Raw genomic sequence first — 12,908 nt, forward strand, 5'->3', positions numbered from 1 at the left:
CCCCTGGGTTTTACATCCTCTGACCCGAAGGCGCCCAATGTAGTGATACGCAATTGTGTTTCACGAACCCTTCAGTTAGCGTTGAGAACGCCCGTTGGGACTGCAGTTTTCCCGCGGGTCTGAATTTATGTACGCGCAATATTTCCCACAATAGAATGTGCACATGGGTAGCCCCATTTCGTCACTGGTGGCAGTCCGCTATATTTACGCGATTCAGGACTACTTCGAGTTCACTTCCTGCAATAACAACTTATGATTGCCGATGTGCAGTTCTTTATGCGATAATCGCAACACCACGTCTCAATTCTCGAGCAGCCGGTCAACGCTGCGCCAGGATGAACTATATCGGGTGCATTCGGGTGTTGCGCATTTGATAAGTCAGCTGGCAATAAATCCCACGGAGTATGCTGGTGATTATCAGAAGAGCTTACATGCTATCTCTTTACTTGTTAAATGCCTCTGTGCGTGGTGCCACGAGCGCGCAAGCAGCTTCGACTGCATCTGGCATGTTGAGATTGAAACTGAACGCAGTAGTACCCCTCATTGTCGCGAAATAATTGTTCATTACCGTAGTGATCCAGCTTGTTTTCACGTTAAAATTTATTGCGCCCGCACACGCTCATTTTTTTCTGCTTCGCTGATAACGGGTGCGCACTGTCTTCGCCAGGCTATGAATCAAGCCCTCGAGCGCCGAGTGTCCAGAGAGATGGTGCTCCCTCGTGGGCGACGGGAACTAGCCGGCTCGGCCGCCGAGCCGGGAGACGCGCCCGAGTGCGACGTGTTCCTGTACTGCCCCCACGTGCAAGACGGGTTGCTGGGCGCCGCGCGTCCCCTGCTGCGCGCGCTGGGCGGGGCCTCGTCGTCGTCCTCCGGCACGGCCTGGTACCGGCACTGGGCGGCCGTGTTCGCGTACCAGGACGGCAAGGCGCTCTACTGCGACGCCAACCAGGAGGCCGGCAGCGGACACCTGGTGGGCGGCTTCACCTGGAGGACCTGCGAGCAGCTCGCCCTCATGAACGTGCCCAAGGTACGGGAAGCACGAGCTGTCTTTGTAACAGCGCGCGCGCTGCGCCACGGTCACCCAATGAAAGCAGGACAATTCTTGCCATTCTCAGAAACTAAGTGTCACAATGGCGGAAGTATTGAGTTACGCACAGTTTTGGAAATTGTCTAAGAAGATAAGCTAGGGTAGGTAAGGCGATCGTAATGCCACTAATTTTAACAGTGTAAAAGCAGTAGCGTTTGGAGAGCGTCACTAAATAAGCTACGCCTAGGACTACCGCCACTTCGTGCACCTGGAAGATCGTCTGGGTGCCATTTTGTTTCTGGCTTGCAGTGTTGCCATCTCCTCAAACGAAACCGCGCCGGTTGTGACAGGCAGAGTGTGACCGGCCGCTGTAGCGTTCGCGCAGCAGAGAGAGAGAGAGAGAGAGAGAGAGAGAGAGAGAGAGAGAGAGAGAGAGAGAGAGAGAGAGAGAGAGGAGGGGCCCAGAAACAAAATGGCTGCTCCCATATCTAAATAAATATCACGTGGTGGCGACCGACCAATGAAAATCCTGGCAGCACATAACAATGAGAGAAAAGAGTGCCGATACTATAAAAGAGTTTATTTAGTGACGCTAGTGTCACCCATTAAAGGCGAGGGTCGCAGTTCTTACCGAGGGTGCAGTGCCTGCGATTCAGTTCAGAAGCATCGCCGAAGGGGCGACCTGTGCGCCGGCACATGCGCGCCTTATCACGGTTAAAAGCGGCGGAAGTAGCGAGAGGAGGCGCGTGCGCAGAGCGATCCACTCAGCAGAACGGTCACTCAAGTGTAAACCCTATATAGAGAAAGTGTAAACTTCCAGTTCTACAATGTTCCCACGTGCACCACACAGCCCCTTACGCTGTTACAGGTTCACTGCGGGGAAATATCTTGCGGAAACCCTGTGTTCGGACAGCCTTGCTTAAAATTCCGGAAGATACAAAATACGACGCCTCAAACTTGCGCGGCCATGCCCCGAGCACGGAGCGAGAAAGAAGGCAGGAGGGGAAGCTTTGATTCATGAAGTTACCAGATAGCGTGACAGGCGCTTCGCGCAGATAAACCCAGCAGCATCTACTGCACAAGAAGAAACTACGTGGTCACTGCGATCAGCCTTCGGATGTGCAGCGAAAACACTGCGTGGCCGCTATCATCACGTCCATCAGGTGCCGCTATCACATCCCTCACCGTCGCAGCTGGTGGGAATTAGGTTCAATACTGACCTTATCTAGTGGCGTGCTAGCGCCCTAAGAAACTCTATGCTTCCGCAATGGGTGTCGCACCTCCTGTTTATGTTCTTGCTCTGTGGCCCCAAGAAACTACTGGAAATTGGCGATGTTGAAACGAAAACCTATCAGCGATGAATGAGCAGCCATTACTTCCGTCTGGACATGACGTCGCAGCCGGCCGAGGGAGAAACGACGAACCGCCGTTCGCGTGGAAGCGTGCATGCATGAGGTTCCACGCTGTCGCAGCGGTATACAAATGAGCGGGACGGAATTCGACCGGTTCTCTGGCTGACCGGTGGACCGAGCAGGCCACAACGTCACTTCCGGGACGTGGCTGCTAGCGCGCCAGGCCTGCAGGGGGCAGGGGTAGCGCCGCCTGCTACTGAGCTATTTTAAAGGCTAAACTCGCGTTACGAAGGACTTTCGGTTTAGCCAAATGTTTAAAGGATGTGTCTAATTTCACGGCAGCCGTGAATTGTCACGGTAGTTTCTATAAAAGCCGGCGGCCCTAAAATTCGCCATATAATACTACCTCGCAACGTAACCCAACATAACCTTATCTAACCGAACCTAACCTAACCTATTTTACCCGAAGTATTCTACCCTACCGAACGTATGCCAACCTGCCCAAATCCAGCCCAACAGCAACGAACCTAACCTAAGCTAGCCAAACACAGAACACAACCTTCATTAAACCTAGACCAACCTAGTCTAGAAGTCCTGTGCGGCGATCGTTTGAAATAGTAATAAGCAGAATAAAAAAAGCATGAACAAGATCACGATGAGCGAAAATTTCAACAATTTCGAAAGCTAAAAAAAAAAAAACCACGCTTCCCTCGTGCCGCACTGGAGCCTTCTGGTTTCATTGCAGGTGTTTTACCAGAGCGTCACAAGAGCGGCTGTTAGAGCTAGATTTTGTGGAATATTTGTTCCAGAGAATCTCCGGGTTGCGGGCTCTACCCAATCAGAAGCGACGGCCGTGATAAATTTCTGACGGTAATTCTCACGGTTGCTGTCACAATAGCCACTACCACGGCCACTACCATATTCAAATATACCGAATAGCTGTGGATATACGCTCTACACGGTTTGTAGCCGAAATACGAAACGTGTTGATGCACAATGTGTGGGCAATGACCTAAAGGATCTCCTCATATGCATCATAGCCTCTCTAAACGCTGTGTATAAGTGAAATAAATTTGGTTACTGCCTTGAAAGTGACTTCCTAAAGTGACGAGCAGATTTTTGTACCTATACCGACAGACACTTAAAACGTACTATTGCTCTCCCGGTTGAAAACTAAAGCGTAGAAATATATAAATTCAGTGATTACCTTACAAAGGTGTGTAGGACCAGTGGAGGTTTTTACCATACGACAAAGAAGTGACGCAGAATTTAGGTGAAGGGTGTAAGCAAATTTATTTCCCCCGACCGTGAACGTTCACCGTCCCTGAGAAAACGTTTCGTGTCTCGGACACAATACATGCATGCAACCGTAGCCACAGATGTTGCCGATGTCAAGCACGGTGAAGCGAATTTCGTCAAGCGAAAGCCCTGTTTTCCGGCTAGAGCGTACGGTTTACCCGCCAACAAAAGAATAAAAAAAATGGCCGCCCTCCCGCTTGGCGAAAGTGGAAGCCCAACAGAGCTGTTGTAAACCACTACAAAGGTGATCGAGGAGGGTATTAAATGTTTCTCGCTATGGCAATGTACCCCGCACCCCAACGAATCAACAGCAAGAGCCATCCAGCCACGGCTCGAAGAAGCCGTGCGAACTTGCAAATATGAGCTCCAACTATGGGCCGTTCAGCAGGTCCTGGGGGCGCTCGAAAGTCAGGGGGCTCGCGAGCCGGCAACGGCGAGTTGGAGTCCCTAGCCGAGTAGCCACACCACGCCCGGGATGACGAGTGGCCTACGTCACGGCGCGTAAAAACGTCGTCTGCGTGTCTCAACGTTTATTCAATCAGTCAATCGCCGTCTCGGCGGGCGTGTCGTTTGCGCTCGGATAGTGTCTCTAGATAGGGGCACAGAGTATCGGCACACTTTTCTCTTGTTGTTCCGTGCCACCGCTATGATGATTGGTCGATTCGCAGTACGTGACATTTGTTTACACTGCGACGGTTCTTGGGCGCCGCCATTTGGTTATTTATGCGTTTTAGGGCCGTATTCTAGGCTGTATATATTCACTGTGAACTGTGAATTATCGGGAGCTTTGTCTGATTGGCTGTCAGTTTTGGTAACATGCTTCCGGTTGACAAAACGGTTGTGTTGGCTGACGACAGTTTGACGTGTCATGACGTTTACTGGCACAAGTTCTAAAGTTTGCTTTTATTTCTCCTTGCTAAAAGTTGGTAATCCTTGGCCAGCATTCAAAAACTAGACGAAATGCAGAATGCATGACCACGTAGGCCTGTTTTTGCTATTCAACAACATTTAATTGCACGCCCACCCGCCGCGGTGGCTCAGTGGCTAAAGCGTTGCGCTGCTGAGAACGAGGTCGCGGGTTCGATTCCCAGCCGCGGCGGCCGCTTTTCTGATGGAGGCGAAAAGCAAAAACGCCCGTGTGTACGAGATTTCGGCGCACGTTAAAGATCCCCAGGTTGTCAAAATTAATCCGGAGCCCTCCGCTACGGCGCGCCTCATCGCCTGCGTTGCGTCGGCGTGTTAAACCCTACAATCAATCAATCAATTTTTTGCACACCCTCTCCGTGATTGGCTGTAAAGATGTGACATAACATAAACAGTTTAAGGGGACGTATACACGTCACGCACTGGCAACTTCAGCCTACGTAAAATGACGTGGTGATACATAACAGCTCGCAAATGGCGGCAGCTATCGCTGTGAAATAGGGCAAAAAGTTTCACAGACCTTCGGCGCCGTGAAATCCCCGTGAATTTGCAGAAGGCGCAGTTTCACATGTCGCGCGGTTTAAAACGGTTTTCTAGCGAAATAAACAATAGTTTTGACTGCTTCCAAATGAGCCATAATGGAGCGTAAAGAAAACGTCTCGTATTTTGTTTTTCGCTATGTTTCGCAATAAAGTAGCAATTATTTGTTTGGCGTAACAGTAACATCATTATAACGTTACTCCCCATTACAACGAACCCAACGCGTGTCATTTCTCCGCACCACACTCCTCCTCGTAAGCTGGAGGGTCACATGATGGAATTCAATGAAAAATAACCAACAAATCCGGCTGTTGTACTGATTTCTACGCTGATTGAGTTCGAGCTTGACGAATGAGTGAACGGTGGCATTGGAACGCTACGCCGTTATCAGGCGTAGCGTGTCGCTATCCTTACCGCGTCATACAAGCGATGGTAACGACAGTCTTCTTCTGTCGTCGCGCCATAAACTTGCAACAGATCAGCAGACGATAGTGGGGCGGCGGTGGCGGCAGGGAAGGTGATAACGCAACAAAGCTTGCATTGAAGCAGAAAGCTCAAATATGTTACTGAGGGCGATTTAAAGAAATAGATTCGGTAAAAAAGACTGTGTGATGTTCTTTAGCTCAACACCCGCTTTCACTCTCTTTTGGATCAACGTTACTTGATCGCCTTATGCTGTTACTTGATCGTTACTTGAACGCTTTATGCTGATCGCCTCCGACTCAAGCAGCCGTCCTAATGTTTGAATACATGTCAAGTGTTTTTATACCTTTTATGCGCCATATATGATAGCTTGGTTGGGATCTTTATAAGCTAGGCGCCAAATTACACTGCAGCATGTCGTTATAGCTGTACGTGCATCCCGTCATTGATTGCTTACGCAACCCTCCTTTAAAATGAACGAGCGATTAGACCCTTTCACTGCGGTAGCCGTCGCCGTGAATTGGTTCGGTAAGTGGCCGAAGCGTGGTCGGTGGCGCAATATTCCGCCATCTCAGAGAACCGCACCCGCACTTGCGTGACCTGAACCGCCCGGGGAACTTGCTGGAAGGGCAGAGGATCGCTGTCAGGCCTTTGCTGGGTTTGTACCTGGAGTAACAATGTTCGCTTAAAAACTTTAACCATCTCTTCCTAAAGTAAGTTGAGAGACGCGCGAAAGCTTTCTCACATCAAAAGTGCGTCAAAACAGCTTCAACTTCAAAACCTTCCCTGAAAGTGCGCCCAAGAATTGCTGAAAGTGCGTCCAATCGATCCTCCTACCTTCAACTATGTATACACAAATCACGCAGAAAGAACAAACCCTTGCGAAGTTTTTTAGATGCGACGCTGAGAGGAGCATCTCTGGCCGGCGGCCCTGTCCTGCGTCCGTCGTAGCCGGCGTCCGCGTCCGCACAGCTGCGTCTCTCCTCCGCTCACCCCCTCTTCTCTCTCCGATAGCGAACACTCTCGCCCAACATCTGCGGGTGCGTGGTGCAGCGCACTCTCACTCCGCTGGTGGGCGGCGCTGCGCGCGGTGCAAGCGCGCTGTGCGCATGTGCAGCGCCCTCTCTCTCCGCGGTCTCCTCTCCTTCGGACGCGCTGCGCATGTAAGCGGAGTGCCGCGCTCCGGCCGGTCTCTCAGTCGACGGTCGTCCGCGCTACGTTTGCTCTCTCTCTCTCTCTCTTGCATTACCCGATGATTGCTCCCGCAATTAGAGTAATCGACCCAACGGAAACGCACAATGGAACCCCCTTCAGTGTCGCATCACACCAGGGTTCCCGCGAGGGGAGGTGGGCGTAATTTGTGTTTGCACACTAAATGCATACGACCTAAATGTAAACGGGTACCTGGTTTATGAAATAAAGACATACTATTGTACTCTTTTGCATGATCGATGCGTGCATTGTCTTATCTAGAACCGTTCCTGTTTGGCGATTTTCAAGCAACCGACCGCTTTGACACAATGGAAGCCCGGTTTCGCCCACGCGGTGTGCGTCCAAAGATCTTACCAGAGCCTTTCGGTCGGCCACCAAGTCTATGGGTAATGCATTAGTTTTTTGACAGGACTCCATCGGTCCCAAGAAAGCTTTCGCTTTAGAATATTCGGCATTTACACCTTGTGGAGATGGATAACCAGGGAAGCTGGAAAGAGGCGGCCACGGTGTTTTGGCGGCTGGTATTGGCGGCAGAGGTACTGGTTTGGTCCTTCACCCACTGAGCTGCCCCGGGGATCCCACGACGTCACAGCGCCGGAACGAGAACCAGCGATGACCTTGGCGTCCTGGAGCACTGCTCGGAGCGGTTCAGCGCACTTCAGTGTCGTCTTCGCTAAACTACGGCGGGTCGGCGGCACAGCGGGCATGGATGTGTGGAGCCCGGAGCCCTGCTTCCTCACAGACTGCTCCGCTGCAGCCACCTGTGAAATGCGCGGCCAGAACGATAAGCACCATTGGAAGTGCATGGCCTAAGAAGCCTGAGCCACCAGACCCCTTGGTTTCAGACGAAGATAAAAAGTGGCAGCGATCTTACTGGCCTCACAGACAGACAACACACACCAGAAACACAATGGGTAATTTTAACTTTTCTCGACAACCAAAATTGAACAGAAAGAGAGATTCACTGAAATTTTAGGGGCGTAATTTAAAATATTGAACTACACAAATTTTTTCTAAAATATTCGCAGTATTCCATAATTTTGTACACTACGTTGCCTCGTCGCAGTACCTCGGTGAAGCTTCCGTTTTGTCATTGTCACGTTGTAACGTGTTCGCTTCACAGCATAAATCGATGCGTTTCACACGAAATTTAACGGAGACCCATCACTCGCGGTGCAATCGCCGATGATACTGTTTAACGTCATCTGGCCGGCACGGGGCAGACCGTGGCTAGTAGGAAATGTGAGTGCATAATTACGCAGACGCTCTGTGTTAGCGATATTTATTTCGCGATGCAACTACACTTATATTCAAATGGTTCCCTTAATTATTGTTACACGTGATGTGAAGGAAAGGGAACACGCAATGGATCATTCTCACTGCGTGCACGTTGTGTCAAGATGCGCTTGCCGCGTCATAAGACTCTTCTATTGCCTTTTCAATTACGACCGCAGCTCTTCCTTGGCAAGCACCGCGTTTCTCCACGGGTCGTGTCCGCGACGCTGAAGGACATGTGTGACCACGGACGCTACCACCTGACCGAGAATAACTGCCAGGAGTGGGTGCTCGAGCTGCTGTTCCGGCTGGGCATCGACGTCCCCCAGACGACGCCGCTGCCAGCCAGGAGGGTCGTCCGCGAGACCGTGGGACCTCTGGCCCTGGGAGGGTCTCTCCTGGCGGCCGTAGGACTTGCGCTCATCGGCCTCCTGAGCGCCTTCATTGCGCCGTCCTCGGGGACTCGGAGGCGGCGCCAGTGATTTGATGCTGGCTGCGGCTCCAGCAACCGTTGTCCCCCCGCTGGACATTGCACTATACCCTTTAGGTTCACTGGACAGGAACGCGTTTAGAGCTCTTCCGGGAACACCTCTAACACAGGTGGCTGGCTTCCCTCCCCGCTTTCCTGAACTCTCCTAAATTGCCGAGTTTGGCGCATTCACGAAAGTAGTATGCTCAACTCAACTATGATGCAGTCTGTTGAACTACACTACGGGAACAGAGGCTCCGAGTTTGGGTCGAGGTTGTAAACCGGACCGCGGTGTTTTGAACGTGGTGATTAGGTCCCTCTAGCAGTCATAACCGTCGACGCCATCTGATGAATGTAGCGGCGCATTCTGGCGGCAAAAGTTAGCCTGTTGCATATGCTTTAAAAAAAAATGGGGAAGACTTCTTGGTCCTTCCATGCATATTTTAGCACCTCTAGCGAAGAATTGGTATTGCCAAATAAATCATGTAGATATTTATGGTTCCAGCTGAGCTGCCGACCTTCGCCTATAACGCCTACCTCGTATCTGACACACCACTGCACGGTTTCAGGTGCTTAACTTCATTGTCGGGTTCAAGATCCACACTGCCTCACGGAGAAGCAAGCCGGAAGTATACATCTCTTGTCGAGCTTGCTATATTACATATATATGCTTCATTCATTCCCGTTTGTATTGTTGTTAAATGACCTACTTTCATGAAACTCTGCAACTCATACAGAAACCAAGTTGTCGGAGTTACAACTAGCAGCCATTTAAGTGCTCCTGCGACAATGCTTTTTCTGCAGCTTAAATCTTCCAGCTTCGGACGAACTCCTGAGATACAATTGGAAAATGATGGCATACCACGTAATTACTTGACCATTGTAGATCGTGTGGGTATGCAGCGGTTATCTAGCCCATAAGCCGGGATAGTTCAAGTGCTTAATAATTTTTTGCTGCTCATTAATTGTTCAGAAATTGTCGCTTGCTGACTGCTCCATTTCCTGACATAACAAACTGGAACACTGTACCCCTGGCTCTTAAAAACGAGTCATTCTCAGCAAGTTTCAAATATTGCTGTGGTGTTAATAGCGTCGCTTTGTTAACACATGGTACGCAGTTCCAACTACCTACGCACATCACTGCACTAGACAGCTCGTTGCTCATTTAAAATAAATGTCTTATTGCCTCATCAACGTTAGCTATAACGTATTGACCGTGTTCCTGTTTCAGTGTTCCGTTGGCGTTTTCAATATGGAGAAGTGATCATTTTTTAAAGTACGTCGTGATACCCAAAATTATTTATGTTCATCTGTGCGCATATTTACTTTGGCATAATAGTATTGCGTTACTGTGTAGCTTCACTGTATATGTCGCATTGACAATGTGTTTTCGCTGCGGGATAGAACTTATTTTAGGATTTTGTATTTAATAAAAAACGGACGAATCGCAGTGCTTCTCACTGAGACTCCTTTCTATGCATTGCTCTCCATGCATAAAGGTGCGTAAAGAAATGATTGCCTAACGATGTCTAGTCGCCAGCGTCTGCCTTGTGCTTGACCCCTGACTTAGGTGGTGAGGAAGCATGAAAAAAGCCTCGCGCTCACTTCGACTCAAGTCTGCTGATGCAGCTCCATACGGAGGTGAGCTACGGTGTCTTCCCAAACAAAACATGCGATCTGTAGACGTGTGGGCTTGATTGTTCAAGAATTGCTGAAATCTTTCAGGTTTCCAGCCACTGCATCACTCGAAATCGTCAAATTCTTATTAAACAAGCTTAAAATTGGGCAATAACATTGGTAGGAGCGGACCAGTATGCGATCAACGTGTACACGCCGGAATGGCATGGCTTTGGTGATTTGTAAACAAGTGGCTTTTCCGGAGTAATGCTCTCAGCTGCCTTGCCCAAGATGTATTGTTGAATAGCAGTCTTGCAGGAATTTCTAGGGTCGAAGAGATGACCTTTTGCTGCATCCGCCACTTCGCCACTGGAAACACCATTACTTTGTCCTGCCTGTAATGCGTAAAAAAGGTTTCACTACAGTGTTTAACAGAAGCTAATTACCACATACAGTACCCAGCCCCGCCCCCCTAATATGCATCTGTAAAAGTAATGAAACTAAACTTCCAACTAGTTAACACTGGCTCCCAAATGAATTGCAATTTTTTTTAACACCTCGCTTTGCGACACGACCACTTGGTTCGTACCTCAGAAAACCGACCCGAATTTCAACGGAAATTTCCTTCCTATTATCACAGCAGCAGAACTGAATATAAGAAAAGTGTCGGGAATATAAGTTCAAGTGAAGAGCAACACACCAGCGATTCTGTGTTGGGCTCATTGTTCGCGCGCAAAAAATGTATGTAAACGGACAGAAATGTCGTGCCGTGCATATTAATGCCGTAATTTGGTTTTCTAACAAGGATCGAAATCTCTGGCGTGACCCAACCCACGTTTTACGTCGAAATAGAAAAAGATCGGACACAGGTCCATCACGTGTTATCTTAGACGAACTTGTTGGACGATTTGGTGCATGTTGGTGGATCAACACGGGCTTTGCGCGAAAATGACAACTCATACAGGAAGGAAGGGACGAGCGCAAACTCTCAACTAAATTTTTTTGGGCGGATCCCGCAAAGTTAAGTACACTTGTTATCAGGTCGCTCCTGCGCACTTCCTACAACCATAGCAATCTTTAAAAGCACCTTCATCACATCTCTACAGACACGTGTGAAGATATACAAGCTCATGAACGACCTGATAACAAGTGTACTTATATTTGTGTGATCCGTCCAATAAAAGTTGAGAGTTTGCGCTCGTCCTGTCCTTCCTGTATATGTCGTCATTTTCGCGCAAAGCCCGTGTTTATCCACTACGTGTTATCGTTGTATTTTTGTCCGTTTGAGGATTCCTAAGCTTTCCTTATGATGCAGTGAATACGGAAAGTTAGTTTCCAATTGCCGAACGGATATGCCAGTAATGTGGGCGCCGCAACAGCGCCCTGGATGGGCTGGTGTGGAAGCGGGGGGGGGGGGGGGGGGCAGCGCCGGCGTAAGTGCGAAAGTCGGCACGGCTTCTCCCCAATGGCATTCCAGCAATGCCCGCGTGGAAATAGTGGAGGCGAGTTTGTGCCGACTTTGGACCAGTTTAATGAGTGCTTGTTCGCTTTGGTTTTGTACCGCCAGCAGGAAACGGGTAGACAGCTTTGTAGCGCCGCTTCCTGGGCTTTTCCTTCCCGTTTTTCTGTGGAAAATTGAATTAAACTTTGAGTCACTGATGGACATCTTCGATGAAGTTAACGCGTACTTCACTGCCGCTAGCAGAGCTGACCTCTCCAGCCCACATTAAAGAGTTCTCTCTCTCTCTCTCTCTCTAACGCGTACTTGCTATCGCAGATTGACAAATGTTCAGAGTAAGTGCGGTACTCGATGCCGGCTTTTACTCTAAAAACGCCTGGATAAAGGAAAGTAATAAAAAGAAAACTCACAAAATTCAACACTAGAGAGCACTATCAAGTAATTCTTTTTCCTAATTTGTCCCCTTGAGGCGCTCACGTAGCTTTTTAAAGACAACAGTGCTTCTTTGGTTACTTAAACACGACCACTCCGCCGTGCCTGGCAACGAAGCTGCCTATCAGCGTGCCCCAGGAGTTCGGCGAGCCTTGGCAGGTCTGCCCCCTCTTGTCGTTCCACAAAATCTCCCAGAATTACGGTCTGGAAAGAACACTATATCTCCCTGCGCACAAAACCCTCACTAAAGAACAAGAGAGCGCCCTCCGAGGCATCCAAACAAACACATTTCCCTACATTCTGGCCCCACACTGTAAACGCAAACTAGCCGGAAATGGAGTTTTAATCAAGTAATGTGCCCTGAAAAGTACTTATAGCAAAAAATGTACTCCCTAGGCATGGTCTAAAAAAGTGGACGAACCTCCATGGTAGTACCGTTGCCCATCCGTTGAGCAAAAGGGAGGATTTAGAACGACTTAACACCATTTGTGAGATGGCGTTCGGTTCCTTGTATACAACCACGTCCACAATAAACTCCCCATCTGGGGTAATCATCTCAAGCGGGCGGTCGCCATGTTAGTCTTGTGTTGTTTCCGTGTGTCAGTGCTTCAACCATGGGCTAATGCTAATTAGAACGAGAAAGCAGGACGCGATGGTTGCATGCAGCTACAAAACCGATACGTACGTATACCCGTATAGATGCTTCAGCCAGCGCGATCACAAGCAGACAGCGAGGCCGTGTTGTTTCAATCTGTTTATTTTGGCGGTAGGTGTCAAACTCTGCTGCTAACAAAGAGACAGTTCTCGCCGTTGCAAACAATTGCAATGTTCATCTGCTTCGCTTGCTTGCGCATATATAGACAATTTAAATTCTCGTGC

The 12,908-nt window shown here is 49.3% G+C and overlaps 2 protein-coding genes across 2 annotated transcripts in view; one reads left to right on the plus strand and one right to left on the minus strand.

Moving 5' to 3' along the window:
* Positions 1 to 501: 501 nt before the first annotated feature.
* LOC144165254 (uncharacterized) overlaps positions 502 to 12,908 on the minus strand; it is a 77,976-nt gene continuing 65,569 nt past the window's right edge. Inside the window, exon 6 of the mRNA XM_077695380.1 lies at positions 502 to 993. Coding sequence (XP_077551506.1) covers positions 734 to 993 — 260 coding nt within the window. The 3' untranslated portion in view covers positions 502 to 733. The remainder of the gene's footprint in view (positions 994 to 12,908) is intronic.
* Positions 894 to 8,732, plus strand: LOC144165255 (uncharacterized). Its single transcript, XM_077695383.1, has 2 exons — positions 894 to 1,027; positions 8,232 to 8,732. The coding sequence occupies exons 1-2, from the start codon at positions 1,013 to 1,015 to the stop codon at positions 8,532 to 8,534; spliced, it is 318 nt and encodes a 105-aa protein (XP_077551509.1). The 5' UTR covers positions 894 to 1,012; the 3' UTR covers positions 8,535 to 8,732.

This window comes from Haemaphysalis longicornis, unplaced genomic scaffold (genome assembly GCF_048455015.1).
Source record: "Haemaphysalis longicornis isolate Haplotype H1 unplaced genomic scaffold, Haemaphysalis longicornis Haplotype H1 scaffold_14, whole genome shotgun sequence".
Classification (NCBI taxonomy): domain Eukaryota; kingdom Metazoa; phylum Arthropoda; class Arachnida; order Ixodida; family Ixodidae; genus Haemaphysalis; species Haemaphysalis longicornis.